Below are 19,103 nucleotides of genomic sequence, written 5' to 3'. Positions count from 1 at the left end.
TGGAGGGTTTTCCATATTGGTTTTGTGATCTCGCCGGACCGAGAGAACAAAAAGCTTGTCACTTCCTGTGTGTGTGTGTGGCCAGCGAACACAGACAGAATGACCCCTATTTGCATGGCGATGTTGTTTGTTTGAGATACTGTGGTGAGAAGGGAACATGGGTCCTATGTAAATGAGGTAAGCTGGGGCTTGATAGGTCAGAGGACGGGAGGGGAGGGGACAGGAGGGGATGGGAGGGGACAGGAGGGGAAGGGAAAGCAGGGGATGGGAGGGGACAGGAGGGGAGGGGACATGAGGGGATAGGAGGGGACAGGAGGGGAGGGGACAGCAGGGGATGGGAGGGGACAGGAGGGGATAGGAGGGGATAGGAGGGGATGGGAGGGGACATGAGGGGATGGGAGGGGACATGAGGGGATGGGAGGGGAAAGGAGGGGAGGGGACATGAGGGGATGGGAGGGAGGGGTCGTAAGGGAGGGGACGGGAGGGGACGGGAGGGGACGAAAGGGGACGGAAGGGAGAGGGAGGGTATGATAGGAGCAACAGCTGTGCTAAGAGAACTGAGCTGAGGGAGAAGAGGGCGGTGGGGGAAACAGGGCCAAGTCCAGTCATGTTGCACCAACCCTTACCTGGGAGGCAGCCTCAGCTGACCCAGTGATCTGAGCTTTATACATGCCCTGAGGGGAGGCAAAGGGATATGATTACAACCTACCTCAGGTCTCTATTGTTTAGAAGAGATAATACCACCTGGATAGGAATATCCTTCTATTAAATGACCCAGTTAAAAATCCCTGCTCAGTAAACATTGTTTCTTTGCATAAGACAGGTGAGCTATTCTCTTTTATATCTTATCTTGGACAATAGTTTTGCTTTAGGCATTTGATACTTGAGAGTATGACGATCATCAACTGAAGCCCTGTTCAACACAGGGACTTAGCGAGGGAAATATGACAACTGAGAACAATGTCGCAGTAGGCCTACAAAAGGAAGAAAGAGAAGAAAAAGAAAGTCCCGGATCCAATCTGTGGACCTCCAGGAGGGGCTGAAATGTCAGGTACATCACCCTCCTGCTCTAACTCTCGACAGCTGCTCAGTGACACGCTGACTTCTCGCTCTGCGCTCGCCTGGCTTAATGACTAATGAGTAAAAGAGGAGGCTTCGCCTCGCCCGCTAAACTCAGCCGGTTGCCTGGTTACCTGCTTGGAGACTGAGCCTGAGCCGGCTGCTGCCTGTGCGCTGGTTATTGTGAGATTAGGTAGGCGAAGGATGAGCTGGAAGGAGACCTAGGAGGAACCTGATACAGCAGAAGAGACTCACAGTCAATGGGACTCTACTCTACCTCCCCCATCTACCTTGCCTGTGAAACAGTAGACCATTCTGTCTACCACAAACAGGGCTCTCTTTCTTGTGTCTTTTTCGATTCTCTAAGGGGAGAGTGAGAGAAAGATAAAGAGAGAGGTGGAGAGAGCAAGAGAGAAGAGAAAGTAGAGGGAAAGAGAGAGAAAGAGAGAAGAGAAAGTAGAGGGAAAGAGAGAGAAAGAGAGAAAATAAGGCAGTGTGTGTTTGTGAGTGAGAGAGACCATCAAAAGGTTTCAACCTCATTTAGCCGTAAATATCATAGATTACATTTAGGATTTCCTGCCACTGTAAATTCAATAAACGGGGGTGAAATCTGATTTGTTTTGAATAGAAATTTCCAAATCTAATGTGATCAATTTGACATTGGGGATTATCCCGTCTCTAGCAGTCACGATACAATGTGATCTGCTGTGCAATTCTCGACAATCAGACATGACACTTTATACCTAATCCAACCTCCCATCAGCTCTGCATGCAAAACCATAGCAACAACAGTGACAACAAGACAAACTTGTGAAAAAAGAAGCCATGTTTAATTCCATAGATATAATCATCTAGTCATTCACCGTCTATGTTTCATTCCATAGAAATATAATCTAGTCATTCTACGTCTATGTTTATTTCCATAGAAATATAATCTAGTCATTCTACGTCTATGTTTAATTCCATAGAAATATAATCTAGTCATTCTACGTCTATGTTTATTTCCATAGAAATATAATCTAGTCATTCTACGTCTATGTTTAATTCCATAGAAATATAATCTAGTCATTCTACGTCTATGTTTAATTCCATAGAAATATAATCTAGTCATTCTACGTGTATGTTTAACTCTATTCCTAGCTAATGAGAATTATTGTGCTTGGGGGGGGGGGGGGGGGGGGGGGGGGGGGGGATTTACCTAAACACCAGCGTGTTTAGCTGTGGTGGCCCTAAACAGCAAGAGCATGAAACTAGAGAGAGAGAGAGACTACTCTGTGATCTTAATAAAGACATGACCACTTGATGCCATAATTGAGGCACATAACTACGCCAAGGGCCATTCCCGGCAATTAACTTAACCTCGGGGGACTGTATGTGTAGCCGTTAAATCAGTTCCCCTCCACCTCAACTGAAAGTATCAACAGTGAACGTTTGACAAGTAAGCGGGGAATGTAACAACGTGTTAGAGATATTATATGCACTACAAGGACAAAAGTATGTGGACACTTGCTCGTCGAACATCTCATTACAAAATCATGGGCATTAATATGGAGTTGGTCCCCCCTTTGCTACTATAACTGTTCTGGGAAGGCTTTCCACTAGATGTTGGAACATTGCTGCGGGGAACATGCTTCCATTCAGCCAAGAGCATTAGTGAGGTCGGGCACTGATGTTGGGAGATTAGGAATGGCTCACAGTCGGCGTTCAAATTCATCCAAAAGGTGTTTGATGGGGTTAAGGTCAGTGATCTGTGCAGGCCGGTCAAGTTCTTCCACACCAATCTCAACAAACCATTTCTGTATGGTCCTCGCTTTGTGGCGGAGGGGGATTGTTAATGCTGAACCTGGGGAAACTTTTGCCACAGATTCGGAAGCACAGAATCGTCTAGAATGTCATTGTATACTGTAGAGTTAAGATTTCCCTTCAATGGAACTAAGGGGCCAAGTACGAACCATGAAAAACAGCCCCAGGCCATTATTCCTCCTCTACCAAATTGTACAGTTGGCACTACGCATTCGGGCAGGTAGCGTTCTCCTGGCATCCACCAAACCCAGATTTGTCCGTTGGACTGCCAGATGGTGAAGTGTAATTCATCACTCTGCTGCTTCAGAGTCCAATGGTAGGTGAGCTTTGCACCACTCCAGCTGACGCTTGGCATTGCGCATGGTGATCTTAGGCTTGTGTGCAGCTTCTCGGCCATGGAAACCCATTGCTACTGACAACATTCTATAAACCATAGAGACCAGGCAAACACTTATATTGTATTAGCCAGTGGGAGTTACATTCACAACAACCGTGACGGAGAACGGAAAAAGTGAAGGAAGGTTTAAGAAGGGATAATTGCACATTCCGGTGGCGAGGAGAGCGTCTGTGAACCCTCAACACCCCGGTGTGTTTTGTGTCTGTATCAGAATCTTCAAACAAATGGACTCGTCTATAATAAAAAAACCGCTGCAGCGAGCGTGCACATAAAAGATTTAATAAATCATTACATAAAAGTGAAGCAGCACAGCTAGCAACATACAATACATGGCTGTGCCGCAGTGGCAGCGAATAGAGTGGCCTGTTAATTATGGATGAGACATCCGTAAGCAACAGCACTCCTCACACTCTAAGAAACAACCCACTGAATACAGCACTTTAGAAAGCTGTTAGAGACAGTAGCGAAAAGAGAGAGTAAAGGAGAGTGAAAGGGAGGGAGAGATGGAGAGCGGGAAATGAGAGGGGAATAGCAGGAGGGAGAGGGAAATGGAGTAGAGGAAGAGGAGGAGGGAGAGGGAAATGGAGTAGAGGAAGAGGAGATTAAAAAGAAAAGACTGCAAGAAAAAAAGACAGGCGGGGGAAAAAAGAGCAAAGACATTTGAGAGCATTTGATTTGGAGGAGAGGAGAGAGGGGCTGAGAGATAGAGGAGAGGAGAGAGGGGCTGAGAGATAGAGGAGAGGAGAGAGGGGCTGAGAGATAGAGGAGAGGAGAGGAGAGAGGGGCTGAGAGATAGAGGAGAGGAGAGGAGAGAGGGGCTGAGAGATAGAGGAGAGGAGAGAGGGGCTGAGAGATAGAGGAGAGGAGAGAGGGGCTGAGAGATAGAGGAGAGGAGAGAGGGGCTGAGAGATAGAGGAGAGGAGAGAGGGGCTGAGAGATAGAGGAGAGGAGAGAGGGGCTGAGAGATAGAGGAGAGGAGAGAGGGGCTGATAGATAGAGGAGAGGAGAGAGGGGCTGAGAGATAGAGGAGAGGAGAGAGGGGCTGAGAGATAGAGGAGAGGAGAGGAGAGAGCGGCTGAGAGATAGAGGAGAGGAGCGAGAGATGGGTTGGGAGATAGAGGAGAGAGGGGCTGAGAGGTAGAGGAGAGGAGAGAGGGGCTGAGAGATAGAGGAGATGAGAGAGGGGCTGAGAGATAGATGAGAGGAGAGAGGGGCTGAGAGATAGAGGAGAGGAGAGAGGGGCTGAGAGATAGAGGAGAGGAGAGAGGGGCTGAGAGGTGCGTGTGTGCGTGCGTGTGTGTGCATGTGTGTGTGCGTAAAAAAGAGACAGGAATGATAAGGGAATAAAACAGAGAGAATGAAAGACAAGAAAAACAGAGGATGAGGGGAGAACGAGAACGAGAGAGACAGACCAAAAAAACAGAGGATGAGGGGAGAACGAGAACGAGAGAGACAGACCAAAAAAACAGAGGAGTTTGCTGCTTGCCCCATGTAAGAAAACCATCAATAATGCATTAGACTGCCATAGAAAATATATGAAACAAGGAACAAGTGGTATCTTCCTGGCAAAAGCAAATGAAAGGGAACCGACTTCATAATATATTAACCTTGCTTCGCCCCTCTTGGCTCCCCTGGTTGAAAACATTTGAAAAAGAACAATAATGTCAAATTGATTAATTCCCACAGTCCCCTAGAACATGAATGACCCTGTTGTGCTTGCCGTCACGGAGGAATTTTCACATTACAAATGATGGCACTAACGGAGTCAATGAGAGGAGAGAAGAAGAGAGGGAAACAGAGGTGGGGATGGAAAGAGGGATGAAGAGTTAGATGAGTCTAGCCTACAGAAGGGACAGAGAGAGTAAAAGAGAGAGCAGGAGGGAGAGATTTAGGGAAGCCTGATTTCACTGCTGGGTCAGTGAATTGATACAGACACACCAGTGCCCAGGAATGTTAAATGTGACCTCCTGCCCAGATGTTCCTAGTCAAGCTGAATAAGCCGAGTAAAACACGATACCACGGATAACATTCCTTTACAAAGCCACTCCTGTGCCTCATTTTCACAACACCTTCTTTTTATCCTTGCTCTTTCCTCTAATAATAAGAAGTAGTTAGCCGTGTTACAATAAGGGCGGGGAGAGACTTGAACTAGCAGAGGGGTGTCCTAGCTACCCTGCCACATGTTCCGCTGCGATAGAATAACTGCAAACCAGACCCTTATGCAAGCTGTCTACAACACTCAAAACACACATGTGTACAGATCAGCAAATGTGACACCCCGGACAAACTAAACCGCCTCACAGTACCTGCTCAGTTAAAAGAGAGGGCAAAAGAGCTGGATATGCTTAGGTGGATGAAAATGATATCCTGGGGTAGGCTACGCATGTCCTCGTTTCATTTTCAATATTACATGCGGAATGGCACTCCAAACCCCGACAGATCAATACAGCTAACTTGACACACATTAGCACCATGAAAGAAACATGACTACTGAGACTAGCCCTGTCAGGAGGCATTACGCTGGAGATAACACTAAGAGAGGGAGAAACATGAGAGACATTTGAAAATAGAATGGTGGAGAAAAAAATATATATATATAAATATTGAGTCAATATGTTCTTACCTGTTTGTTGTACTTGTTGATGGTTTGACTGCTGTACTCGGAGCAGTGGTCAGATCCAAGGGAAATGTTATCTCCGGTGCCAACGAAGGTGTTGGCAGGGGGCAGGTCCTGAACAGCCTGATGCTTTTTCCCGGCCGTGGGCGACTGGGGGTGGAGCTGGACCGTGGGCAGTGGCGAGCTGGACTTGTAGTGCCGGGCCAAATCCGGGCTTCCGGGCCCTCCGTTAACGGAGCGGTACCTGCCCATCCCGGGGCTGTCGGTCAGCTTCTCATTGACGCCGTCGTAGCGCTGGCCGTTGGGCTTGGAGGCCTCGACGGTGACAATGCTGCTGTACAACGGCTGTTTGTTCTTCTTGTTCTTCTTGGGCTTCTTGCCCTTGTCATGCTGCTGAGGGGTGAAGAAGTCCTCGTGGTCCTTCTTGCCCGCCTCGTAGCCATTCTTGTTCTTGGGGCGGCAGTAGCGAGCCATGACCACGATGAGGATGATGAGGATTACCGTCATGATGCCCGACACCACGCCGATGACAATGCTCAGCCGCTGCTTGCCCAGGTCGTAGTTGGGGTCACCGGCGATGTTGGTATTGAGCGGAGTGCCCAGGCTCTTAGCCACCTGGGCCTCAACGATGGTGGAGTTGGAGAGGGTCTCGTTGACATAGACGTGCACCATGGTGGTGGTGCTCTGCGAGGGCTGGCCACTGTCGTTCACCTGAACCACCAGTCTGTGGAGGCCATAGTGTTTCTGCTCCAGTTTCCCCACCAGTGAGATGACCCCACTTCCCCCGTCGATCTCAAACAGTTTGAAAGGGTTGCCCCCGACGATACTGTAGTTTAGGTCAGCGTTGATCCCTGTGTCGGTATCGGTGGCCATGACAGTTCGTACTACAGTCCTAACATTGCTGGAGGGGGGTAGGAGGGTGTATGAGCTATTGATGGGGAAGGTAACGGTCGGCGGGTTGTCATTCTCGTCCATCACGAAGAGTGACACGGTGGCAGTAGCTGATCTAGGTGGGTCTCCGCTGTCCACAGCCTTGACCCGGAACGTGTAGGTGGTTTTCTGCTCGCGGTCAAACGACATGGTGGAGAAAATGGTTCCTGTGTCGTTCTCAATGGAGAAGATCTCCTCCTCTTCCTCGATGAAGAGGCTCATTTCTGCGTTCTGGCCTTTGTCGGCGTCAATGACGGTCACCATGCCAACAGGGCTGTTGGGTGTAAGGTTCTCTTTGACGTAGAAGGTGAACACATCCTGCATGAATTTAGGCTCATTGTCATTCTTATCAGCCACTAAGACTACCACAGTGGCTGACCCCTGGAGTATGGGCATGCCCTTATCTTTAGCTATTACTTTGAACTGGTACCTCTCTGTTTGTTCTCTGTCCAGAATGGTGTTTACTCTGATGTCACCGTTGTCGGCATTAATGGAGAATATCCCATTCACAGAGGAGTCGAGGGAGTAGGCGATTTCCGCGTTCTTGCCACTATCAGCATCTATGGCCTGTACAGTGGTCACCCTCTCGCCGGGGGCATTGTTTTCTGGAAAGGACACCTCCACCACGTTCTGGCTAAAGATGGGTGGGTTGTCGTTGAAGTCGCCCACCTTTACGATGAGCGAGTTATTACTGGCCAGGCTAGGGCTTCCTGAGTCCACCGCCACGATGACCACGTTGTACTCCTGTGTGGCCTCGTAGTCCAGCGGCGCTGACGTATGGAGGAAGTATTTCTTCTTATTCATCTCACCCTCAATCTCACTGGCCGGTTTGAGCTGGAAGGGCACGTCACCCACCACGGTGCAGGTCACGATACCGTTCTCCCCCTGGTCGCGGTCTGACACCTGGACCAAAGCTATAGGCGTGTCCACCACTACATCCTCAGCCACGTTGGCCACTCCATCCTTCAGGAAGATGCGTCCGATCTTACGAATCTCGATAGCTGGCACGTTGTCGTTCTCATCCTTGATGTTGAGAACCACGGTGGCCTTGTCCATTTTGGGCGGCTGGCCTCGGTCCCTCGCCATCACAGTGAAGCGCAGTTGGCTCACCTCCTCGCGGTCAATACGATGGAGCACGCTCAGCCACCCAGAGCTCTCATCCAGCCTCAATAGCCTACGGACTGACTCTGTGGCTGCGCCGAATACGTACTCAATCTGACCGTTCACCCCAACGTCTGCGTCAGCTGCTTTCAGCTGCAGAATGGGGGCACCAGGGGAGCTGTTCTCCGGCAGGTCAGCTTCATACACAGCCTTCTCAAAGCGGGGGCTGTTGTCATTCACATCAGTGATCATCACCCTCAGGATGGCCTGGGAAGAGCGTGGGGGGTCGCCCCCATCCCTAACACGCAGGGTGAGCTCATAAGAGTCCCTCTGCTCCCTGTCCAGTGCCCCTTTAATGATGAGCTGCGGCTGCTTCTCCCCGTCGGTTGTGTCAGCAACTTGCAGTTCAAAGACGCTGCTCCTGCCTGCCCCCTCGTCGAATCTCCTGTCAGCTCCGCGACCACCTGAGCTTGAGCCCAGGCGCCTGGAGCTCTCCCCGCTGTCTTGAATAAGCTCATATCTCTCAATTCCGTTCCTACCGAAATCTCTGTCGGTGGCCGTGGGTAGGAGATAGAGAGTGCCAATCGGCCTGTTCTCCTCCACCGATAGGGTCAGCACGGGAGATGGGAAAGACGGGGTGTTATCATTTATATCTAAAATAATGACTTTCCCCTCGAACAGGTCAACCCAGCTCTGCGCCGGTCCAATTACTGACACTTCAAAATCTATGAAACACTCGTTTTCATCAAATATCATTTGACACTGCTGTAATTTTTCACGGTCTATCCGCCGTTCATTGGTGGTCAGCTCGCCTGTTATATTATCTATTTTGAAAAAATCAGATCCGGACTCGAGGGTAAATGTCACCTCGCCAGACCCGGCAACGATTCCGAGGTCCACGGCTACGTTCCCTACTCTGACATCCGCGGGTCCCTCCTCAGCCAAGCGATATCGGAGCACTTGCTTAGCAGCAGGCTGATTCAGCAGCTGCAGGATGAGTATACTGTAGCATAAATAGTCCACTGCGCCAGTAGTCCTCATTGTTCCCCGCAATGTAATGAATGGATTTTAAAGCCTTGAATCAAATGGGGATGTCGTTTACTTGCTGGTATACTGTTTGGAAAACAATAATTTTCGTTCTCGGATTATTTGTAGTCCTCCATTTCAGTAGGTGTGAGACTTCCTCCTCCGGACGTCTTCCCACACCGCTTCGACTGCACTGAATAAGAGCAAGTGGACGGGCTCTCCTCTCCCCCTTTTCCACCGAATTAATGTTTCTTTCCTTCTTTCAATAAAAACTGGGCAAAACACAATCGAAACAGTCCGTCCAGTCCGGTCATATCATATGCCATGAATTCATTAGGAATCCGAATATTTTATGCGCGTAAAGAGAAACGCTATCTTATTTAATTGAAATTTAAAATCAGTCCAAGTCTTTTCAGTTACAAAAAAATCTTCCCAGATTGATATAGAAATGATGTAAATGGTCAAAATCCTAATTTCCCCGTCCGAAGATATGTCCAATACGGAGTAGTGGCAATGGAATGCCCACACAGATTCCCAAGTTGTGGTGATACAGTAGCCTACTTTACGGAGGGTCTCGTCCTCTTACCTTGAAGCAGTGGAGAAGCAGTGATTGTGTGTCCAGTTGCCTATCCAAGCAGAATCCGAGCGCTCTGATTCATTTACCTCCACTCACTTATAACAAGCAGTCTGTGTTTTATAGTTCACACAGTTACAGGCAATAGGGAGAGGAATAAATAATAAATAAACTCCCCAGCACAAAACCTCTGACCACGCGGGAATAACAAAAATGAAACAAACACGGACAATTGTAATTCCGATGTAGATATTGTGAAATTCCTACGAGAGAATCTTCATAGTGTCCCGCAATTCTCAATCCAAGCGTCCCTTTCTCACCTGCATAAGCGCCGCGTGCGTTTGCAGCCCCTATCTGCGGCACTGTGAGAGCGATTCACAAATGATATTGCAGTCTCGCGCGCTCTCTCCACCCCCTCCAGTTTATTTCCCCAGCGCACGTAACCAGGTCTGAACTTGGTCGGTATATAGGTTTAGTCTGGAGGGTAGCCGACGAAGTATGTGTTGAAATGAGAGGGAGAGAGGGAGGGAGAGAGATAAATAAAATGTGGTATTTTTCTTGTTAGCATAAAGGGAAAGATGTGTTCACATACGACCCATTCGAATGGTCTTAGTCAGTGACATGGGGTATAGTGAGATGGTCCGGAAAATATACATTCTTCCATGGACCCTTTTTCGGAGGATGGCGTTTCATTCATTCGATGCGTAAATTGCATTATGGCTTATAATGTGCCAATAGCAAATATTCGACTGCCGCACTTGACATCATGGTGCTTTGGTTATTACACAGGCATAGGATGTCTTTAGGCCTACAGTAGACGGTGCTATGAAACCCGTAAATCTATTTCTCACTAAAGTTGAGACAGTCGCCGCTCAATTTCGAATGATGGCTCGACTATATCAATGCGCTGCCAGTTCCATTTTCTGTCAAAGCATTTTCATAAACTTTTACGCATGTTTTACGCATGTACGATGCAATATCCAAGTCATATATGTAACCAATTACGCTCCCTCGTCCATGATTTCTACATGATTTGTTTTTTTCCCAGGCTAGTACGACCAAACTGGGAGATGTGATTCTGAGTGCAGCGATGTGGTTACTCTCTGTGGTTAATGAATGTGTGTGGTCGCTTAAGGCTTGATTCTCTCCGGAGCACCAAGCTCAGTGTATTCGCTTTCAGCTCCTTATTTTCATCCCGTTTCTTTTGTTACCTACAGTAGTCTCTTATTTCCATGACTGGAGCCGAGACACCTCCGTGGATGGGTAGTCAGTGTCTGCGACTCCGCCACTGCGCAACCCACCCAGAACTATCCCAATTAAAAGCGAGCGTGCTTCTGTAATCGGTGTAGTACTCAGGTATTTCATATCAGATGCACGAGTGGATTAACGTCATAACGTGAAAATATATCAGAATATGCTAGTGACATGTGCTTTTGCAGTATAGAAGTGGTTCAGATATTCAAAATGTCAATGGTAGACATTTTGGGGTTTGGGACATAAATTGACATTGAAAGAATACCCTCTGAGGCCTCATATCAGCAGCTTAGCCTATTTTAATTTACCTTTATTTAACTAGGCAAGTAATTTAAGAACACATTCTTATTTACAGTCACAGCCTAGGAACAGTGAGTTTAGGGGCAGAACGACAGATTTTTATCTTGTCAGCTCAGGGACTCAATCTTGCAACCTTTCGGTTACTAGTCCAACGCTCTAACCACTAGGCTACCTGCCGCCATAGTGAGCTCATTGTAGGAAATTTTACTCTATACAGTTCCGTAGGAAATTATTCATACCCCTTGACTTGTTCCACATTTTGTTACCTTACAGCCTTATTCTAAAATGTATTAAATAAAAACAATTCCTCAGCAATCTACACACAATACCCCATAATGACATCACAATACCCCGTAACGACATCACAATACCCCATAATGACATCACAATACCCCATAACAACAAAGCAAAAACAGGTTTTTAGAAATGTTAGCAAATGTATAAAAAAACCTAAACAGAATTACCTTATTTAAATACGTATTCAGACCCTTTGCTATGAGACACTACATTGAGCTCAGGTGCATCCAGCTTCCATTGATCATCCTTGAGATGTTTCTACAACTTGATTGGAGTCCACCTGTGGTAAATTAAAATGATTGGACATGATTTGGAAAGGTACACACCTGTCTATATAGGGTCCCACAGTTGACAGTGCATGTCAGAGCAAAAACCAAGCCATGAATTGTCTGTAAAGCTCTGATATTGTGTCGAGGCACAGATCTGGGGAAGGGTACCAAAAAATGTCTGCAGCATTGAAGGTCCCCAAGAACACAGTGGCCTCCATCATCCTTAAGGGGAAGAAGTTTGGAACCACCAAGACTCTTCTTTGAGATGGCCGCCCGGAAAAACTGAGCAATCAGGGGAGAATGGCCTTGGTCAGGGAGGTGACCAAGAACCTGATGGTCACTCTGACAGAGCTAATCTGTGGAGATGGGAGAACCTTGTACAAGGACAACCATCTCTGCTTCACTCCACCAATCTGGCTTTTATGGTAGAATGGCTAGACAGAAGCCACTCCTCAGTAAAAGGCACATGACAGCCCGCTTGGAGTTTTCCAAAAGGCACCTCAGACTGGGGTGAAGGTTCACCTTGCAACAGGACTATGACCTGAAGCACACAGCCAAGACAACACAGTAGTGGCTTCGGGTCAAGTCTCTGAATGTCCTTGAATGGCCCAGCCAGAGCCCAGACTTGAACCCGATTTAACATCTCTGTAGAGACCTGAAAATAGTTGAATAGCAACGCTCCGCATCCATCCTGTCAAAGCTTGTGAGAAGAATGGGAGAAACTCTCCAAATACAGGTTTGCAATGCTTGTAGCATCATACCCAAGAAGACTTCATTGCTGCCAAAGGTGCTTCAACTATGTACTAAGTAAAGGGTCTGAATACTTATAAAAATGTGTTGCTTTTTTGTAAAAAAAAATAATAAAAAAATAGCAAAGATTTCTAAAAACCTGTTTTTTGCTGTCATTATGGGGTATTGTGATGTCGTTATGGGGTATTGTGATGTCATTATGGGGTATTGTGATGTCATTATGGGGTATTGTGATGTCATTATGGGGTATTGTGATGTCATTATGGGGTATTGTGATGTCGTTATGGGGTATTGTGATGTCATTATGGGGTATTGTGTGTGAATTGATGAGAGGAAAAAAACAATTTAATACATTTTAGATTAAGGCTGTAACGTGACAAAATGTGGAAAAAGTCAAGGGGTCTGAATACTTTCCGAATACAATGTATATTAAAATGCTTAAAAACAAGTGTAAATCTAAAACACCTTCCGTGATAAGAGATAGAATTGATCCCAAAGCGGAATCATGTACATTAATCAACCCTAATACACATGAGTGCATCACGTGAACGCCAGCATTCATAATTACACCTGCGCGTAAAGGGCTTCCCCTTTCTCTCCCATGTCACATGGGGAGACCCGTGTACTGTATCCTGCAGTGCTGTGCGTGCGCTGAGGGTATAGCATCACAGTAAAATAAAAGGAGAAAGGCAACGAGTCTTTTACTGCTCAAGCTGCATTTTGAAGCTCCTCTGATTTCCTGCAGTGGCCAGCCCAGATCCCCGCTCTTCATCGCCCTCTGTCGTTGGCTAATATTTATGATGACAATGCTCTTGAGATACAGGGAGGAGGTTAAGGGATCCTTTTTTGATTGGCACTTGGGTTATGTATGTTCACATCTTTATTGGACGGGACAACATGTTTATTTAAACTGTCTGTAGGCTTAGTTGTAATTTTCTCAACCAAGGCCAGGCACAATTCTAACACTTTTTTTGTAAAATGTATGTAGTTGATGATTACAAATGCATTCAAAAACAGTACAATAGACCACTAGAGGGTGTCACCCTATTCGATTGGACAAAACAATTAGAGATTTGCATATGCATGATTTAGGAAGTTCATTTAAATTATTTCACCATGCAACAATATGCTCATTTGTCCTTTTCTCAAACACTCCATAAGATACTCTAGAAGTACAATTTCCATCTCATAGTGTGAGACAGTAGGTGAACATTTGGTAAACACTTGTTTGTTAATGTGCTGAATATTCCAGTTTCTCGTCTGGTTCTCTATAGGAACACACCCACAGAGTAAATCATTACATAGATGATGACATAATCATTAACCATCAACGAAAATGACATTTTCATGAAATCAGCCTAATCACCAGGAAACATGTAAAAGTTATTTGGAAGAAACATTAACTTCCAGTAGTAATTCATAAATCCATGTGGGGATAAACCAGTGAGTAGTTGAACACATATATCCATCTCCTCTCTAAAAACACCCCCATAACTTCTCTTCATTTTTAACTCTATAGGAGGTATGCCTCACTGTGGCGGCCAGCAGAAATATTTTTTGGTTAATAATAAATGTACCAATTGCTTTGAAGTGGGGGTTCTGGTTCCTGTGGTCCCACAGGTGTCTGTATACATGTGTCTGTTGCTGAGTGACGCTAAGCTAAGGCTGTGGCACCAGGTGTTGGGACTTTACCAAGGCTAACACGCTCAATTAATGATGGGTTCCACATTCGCTAAACTTCTGCAAGAGAAGAAAACTTTTCTCATTTACATATTGGTGGCACACAGCATAGGCCTTATCAATCAGCTTCAACAACCAGGAGTATTTAGTTTTGCTCACTGTGTTTTTCCCCCCTTCTGGTACAGTTTTTAACACCCCACAGATTATTTTTGTTCCCATCGTTGAGTTTTCTACCAATGGATACAGTTCTACCACAGGAGGTTGTTGTCAAGTTAATTGGGGAGGAGGGCCTTGTGGTAATGGCTGGAGCAGAATTAGTGGAAGCGTATCAAATACACCAAACACATGTTTTCCATGTGTTTGATGCCATCCCATTTACTCCATTCCGGCCATTATTTGGAGCCGTCCTACCCTCAGCAGACTCCTGTGAGTACAACGGCATTGGAGGTTTTTAAAGGGGTGTGTAACGATATTCGTAGGTGGAAGAAGGTGAAGAGGACCAAGGTGCAGCGTGGTACGTGTTCATGGTAAATTTAATAAAGAAACTGAACACTAGAACAAAAAAAAAACAAAGCGTAACAAACGAAACAGTTCTGTCTGGTGCAGACACACAAAGACAGAAAACAACTACCCACAACCCATAGTGGGAAAACAGGCTGCCTAAGTATGGTTCTCAATCAGAGACAACGATAACCAGCTGCCTCTGAATGGGAACCATACCAGGCCTAAACATAGAAACATAGAATATCCACCCACATCACACCCTGACCAAACTAAAAATAGAAACATACAAAGCAATCTACCGTCAAGGCGTGACAGTACCACCCCCCTAAGGTGCGGACTAAAAACCTAATCCCCTAGGGGAGGGTCTGGGTGGGCATCTGTCCGCGGTGGCGGCTCTGGAGTGGGACGTGGACCCCACTCCACCATAGTCTTGGCCCACTTAAGTGGCGCCTTTGGAGCGGCGACCCTCGCCGCCGACCTCGGACTGGGGACCCTTGCAGCAGGCCCCGAATAGACGGGAGACTCTGGCAGCGCCATAGTGAAGGGCAACTGGCAGCTCCTGACGGACGGGCGGCTCTGGCAGCTCCTAACTGACGGGCGGCTCTGGCAGCTCCTGACTGACGGGCGGCTCTGGCAGCTCCTGACTGACGGGCGGCTCTGGCAGCTCCTGACTGACGGGCGGCTCTGGCAGCTCCTGACTGACGGGCGGCTCTGGCAGCTCCTGACTGACGGGCGGCTCTGGCAGCTCCTGACTGACGGGCGGCTCTGGCAGCACCGGACAGGAGGGAGGCTCTGAAAGCGCTGGACAGGCGGGAGCACCTAGAGGGAGGAGACGGCGAGACAGCCTGGTGCGTGGGGCTGCCACAGGAGGCCTGGTGCGTGGAGGAGGCACCGGATGGACCGGACGGTGGAGGCGCACTGGAGGTCTCGAGCATCGAGCCTGCACAACCTGTCCTGGCTGGATACTCCCTGTAGCCCGGCAAGTGCGGCAGGGTGGAACAGACCGCACTGGGCCGTGCTGGCGAACCGGGGACACCGTGCGTAGCGCTGGTGCTATATAACCCGTGCCAAGGAGACGCACTGGAGACCAGTTCCGCTGAGCCGGCTTCATTATTCCTGGCTCGATGCCCACTATAGCCCGGCCGAAACAAGGAGCTGCGATGTAGCGCACCGGGCTATGCCTGCGCACTGGTGACACCGTGCTCCTCACGGCATAACACGTTGCCTGCCCGGTCAACCTCTCGCCACGGTAAGCACGTGGAGTTGGCTCAGGTCTCTTGCCTGACTTAGCCACACTCCCCGTGTGCCCCCCCCAATAAATGTTCGGGGCTGCCTCTCGGGCTTCCTTGCCAGCCGTGTTCCCTCAAAAGCGCTCGCTCCCTTTACCTGCTGCCTCCACCTGTTCCCATGGGAGGCGATCCCTTCCAGCCAGGATCTCCTCCCATGTGTACAAACACTTCCCATCCAGAATGTCCTCCCATGTCCATGAGTCCATTCCATGCTGCTCCTGGTTACCACGCTGCTTGGTCCTTTTTTGGTGGGTAGTTCTGTAACGGCTGTTGGAAGGAGAGGACCAAGGTGGAGCGTCGTATGTGTCCATATTTATTTAATGAACACGGAAATCACAAAAATAACAAATCGAACGACCGAAACAGTTCTGGCTGGTGCAGACACACAACAGAAAACAACTGCCTCTGATTGGGAACCATACCCAGGCCTAAACATAGAAACACAACACCTAGACATACAACATAGAATACCCACCCACATCACACCCTGACCAAACTAAAAATAGAAACATACAAAGCAATCTACGGTCAGGGTGGGTGATTCTGTAACGGCTTTCATATAGTGAAGGAGAGTCGGACCAAACTGCAGCGTGTCGATTGCGATCCATGTTCATTTAAACAAACGTAAACACGACTAAACACGAACACTACAAAACAATAAACGAAACGAAAACCGAAAACAGCCTATACTTGTGTCAACTAACATCAAACAAGGACATCAAGACACTCAGGACAATCACCCACGACAAACTCAAAGAATATGGCTGCCTAAATATGGTTCCCAATCAGAGACAACGATAAACACCTGCCTCTGATTGAGAACCACTCCAGACAGCCATAGACTTTGCTAGATAACCCCAATAGCTACAATCCCAATACATACACACCAGAACCCCAGGACAAAACACACCACAATACAAAAAACCCGATGCCACACCCTGGCCTGACCCAATACATGAAGAAAAACACAAAATACTTAGACCAGGGCGTGACAGAACCCCCCCCCCTAAAGTGCGGACTCCCGAACGCACCTCAAAACAATAGGGAGGGTCCGGGTGGGCATCTGTCCATGGTGGCGGCTCCGGCGCGGGACGTGGAACCCACTCAGTCAATGTCTTAGTCCCCTCTCCTCGCGTCCCTGGATAGTCCACCCTCGCCGCCGACCATGGCCTAGTAGTCCTCACCCAGAAACCCACTGGACTGAGGAGCAGATCGGGACTGAAGGACAGCTCGGGACTGAGGCAGTCACCATCGTTACACGAACCTGTGCATCATCAGACACACCTGGACTCCATCACCTCCCTGATTACCCCTATGTGTGTCATTCCCTTTGGTTCCTTTCCAAGGCGTTATTGTTTCTGTTCCAGTGTCATGTCTGTACGTCGTTCGTGTTTCTTGTTTTGTATTATGTTGTGTTTATTTATTAAAACACTCCCTGAACTTGCTTCCCGACTTTACAGAATAACACAACACCTAAGGGAAGCATCAGGGAGTGTTTTTTTGTTGTTGTTGTTGGTTTCGGTGGGAATGACGTCGGGTCCGGAAGCCGCTACAGGCTCTCATGCCTCAGCCGGATCGCCAGACTCCACTGCTTCCACCGGCTCGTCAGGCTCTCATGCCTCAGCCGGATCGCCAGACTCCACTGCTTCCACCGGCTCGTCAGGCTCTCATGCCTCAGCCGGATTGCCAGGCTCCACTGCTTCCACCGGCTCGTCAGGCTCTCATTCCTCAGCCGTATTGCCAGACTCCACTGCTTCCACCGGCTCGTCAGGCTCTCATGCCTCAGCCGGCTCGTCAGGCTCTCATGCCTCAGCCGGATCGCCAGACTCCACTGCTTCCCCCGGCTCGTCAGGCTCTCATGCCTCAGCCGGATCATCAGGCTCCATTGCTTCCCCGGCTCGTCAGGCTCTCATGCCTCAGCCGGATCGCCAGACTCCACTGCTTCCACTGGCTCGTCAGGCTCTCATGCCTCAGCCGGATTGCCAGGCACCCCTGCTTCCACCGGCTCGTCAGGCTCTCATGCCTCAGCCGGATCGCCAGACTCCACTGCTTCACCGGCTCGTCAGGCTCTCATGCTTCCACCGGCTCGTTAGGCTCTCATGCCTCAGCCGTATTGCCAGACTCCACTGCTTCCACCGGCTCGTCAGGCTCTCATGCCTCAGCCGTATTGCCAGACTCCACTGCTTCCACCGGCTCGTCAGGCTCTCATGCCTCAGCCGGCTCGTCAGGCTCTCATGCCTCAGCCGGATCGCCAGACTCCACTGCTTCCCCCGGCTCGTCAGGCTCTCATGCCTCAGCCGGATCGCTAGACTCCACTGCTTCCACCGGCTCGTCAGGCTCTCATGCCTTAGCCGGATTGCCAAGCACCCCTGCCTCCGCCGGTCTGTCAGGTTCCCGTGCCACAGCCAGCGACAGGTTCCTGCGCATCAGCAGGGCCGGCCACCATCATTACGCACACCTGTGCATCATCAGACTCACCTGGACTCCATCACCTCCCTGATTACCGTCCCTATATATACAAACGTCACTCCCTTTGGTTCGGTTTCCTGTCTGTGCATTGTTCGGGTTTCTTGTTTTGTTCATTTGTCAATTAAATTATGAAATTCCTGAACTTGCTTCCCTACTCCCAACGCACTCGTTACAGATGTAAAATAACTTTAGACTTGACCTGGACATGAAGCCTTAAGACTCGGGACTCATCTCCGACTTGAGACTGATTGTTAATTCTGGCCAGGTTTCGTAACATTTTGTCACTTATTTTGTGACGCAGAGTCTCCATGGGTTAGCCTTACTCTCCAAGCAGCCAGGGACAGTAGCCGTAGTATCGCCCTTGCAAAACATACATGCAACAGATTGGCTAGTGAAATCAACACACACTGTCAATCAACACAGTTAGGGTGAGATAGCAAACAGATTGCAGCACCATGGTCAAATTGTTGGGATTACCATAATAAATAAATATGCAAAAGATTATTTGGTGATCAAGATTATGAACTGTTTACTTTGTAAACTCACCAGAAATGAGGCATCAAGCAACAATTACCTGCATAGACCTACTGGTCTTTCGGTGTGTTAAAATGGTTTGAAATGGATCAATTACTTATGAATCTTGCATTTGCTAATTCACTTATGAACTGTGCCTTTGGAAGCCTTGTTATCTTGTTGAATTTCCTTTCAGAGGTGTAAATGCATATTTGGTAAATCTATATCCCATCTAATCCTACAATAATTGCATTTCGTCATTCCATCCCTG

The 19,103-nt window shown here is 48.2% G+C and overlaps 2 protein-coding genes across 4 annotated transcripts in view; one reads left to right on the top strand and one right to left on the bottom strand.

Annotated features, from left to right (window-relative positions):
* LOC110500755 (protocadherin-7) overlaps positions 1-9,891 on the bottom strand; it is a 216,500-nt gene extending 206,609 nt beyond the window's left edge. For all 3 annotated transcript variants that reach the window (XM_036958265.1, XM_036958267.1, XM_036958268.1), the window contains exon 1: positions 5,883-9,891. In XM_036958265.1, the coding sequence (XP_036814160.1) occupies positions 5,883-8,948 (3,066 nt within the window). In that variant the 5' untranslated portion in view covers positions 8,949-9,891. The remainder of the gene's footprint in view (positions 1-5,882) is intronic.
* Positions 9,892-17,377: 7,486 nt separating this feature from the next.
* LOC118942811 (sericin-1-like) lies at positions 17,378-17,943 on the top strand. Its single transcript, XM_036956526.1, has 2 exons — positions 17,378-17,562; positions 17,664-17,943. The coding sequence occupies exons 1-2, from the start codon at positions 17,378-17,380 to the stop codon at positions 17,941-17,943; spliced, it is 465 nt and encodes a 154-aa protein (XP_036812421.1).
* The last annotated feature ends 1,160 nt before the right edge of the window (positions 17,944-19,103 follow it).

The sequence above is a fragment of the Oncorhynchus mykiss genome, chromosome 21, assembly GCF_013265735.2.
Source record: "Oncorhynchus mykiss isolate Arlee chromosome 21, USDA_OmykA_1.1, whole genome shotgun sequence".
NCBI lineage: Eukaryota > Metazoa > Chordata > Actinopteri > Salmoniformes > Salmonidae > Oncorhynchus > Oncorhynchus mykiss.
Note: the sequence above shows the minus strand (reverse complement) of the source record. Positions and strands in the feature narration are given on the sequence as shown.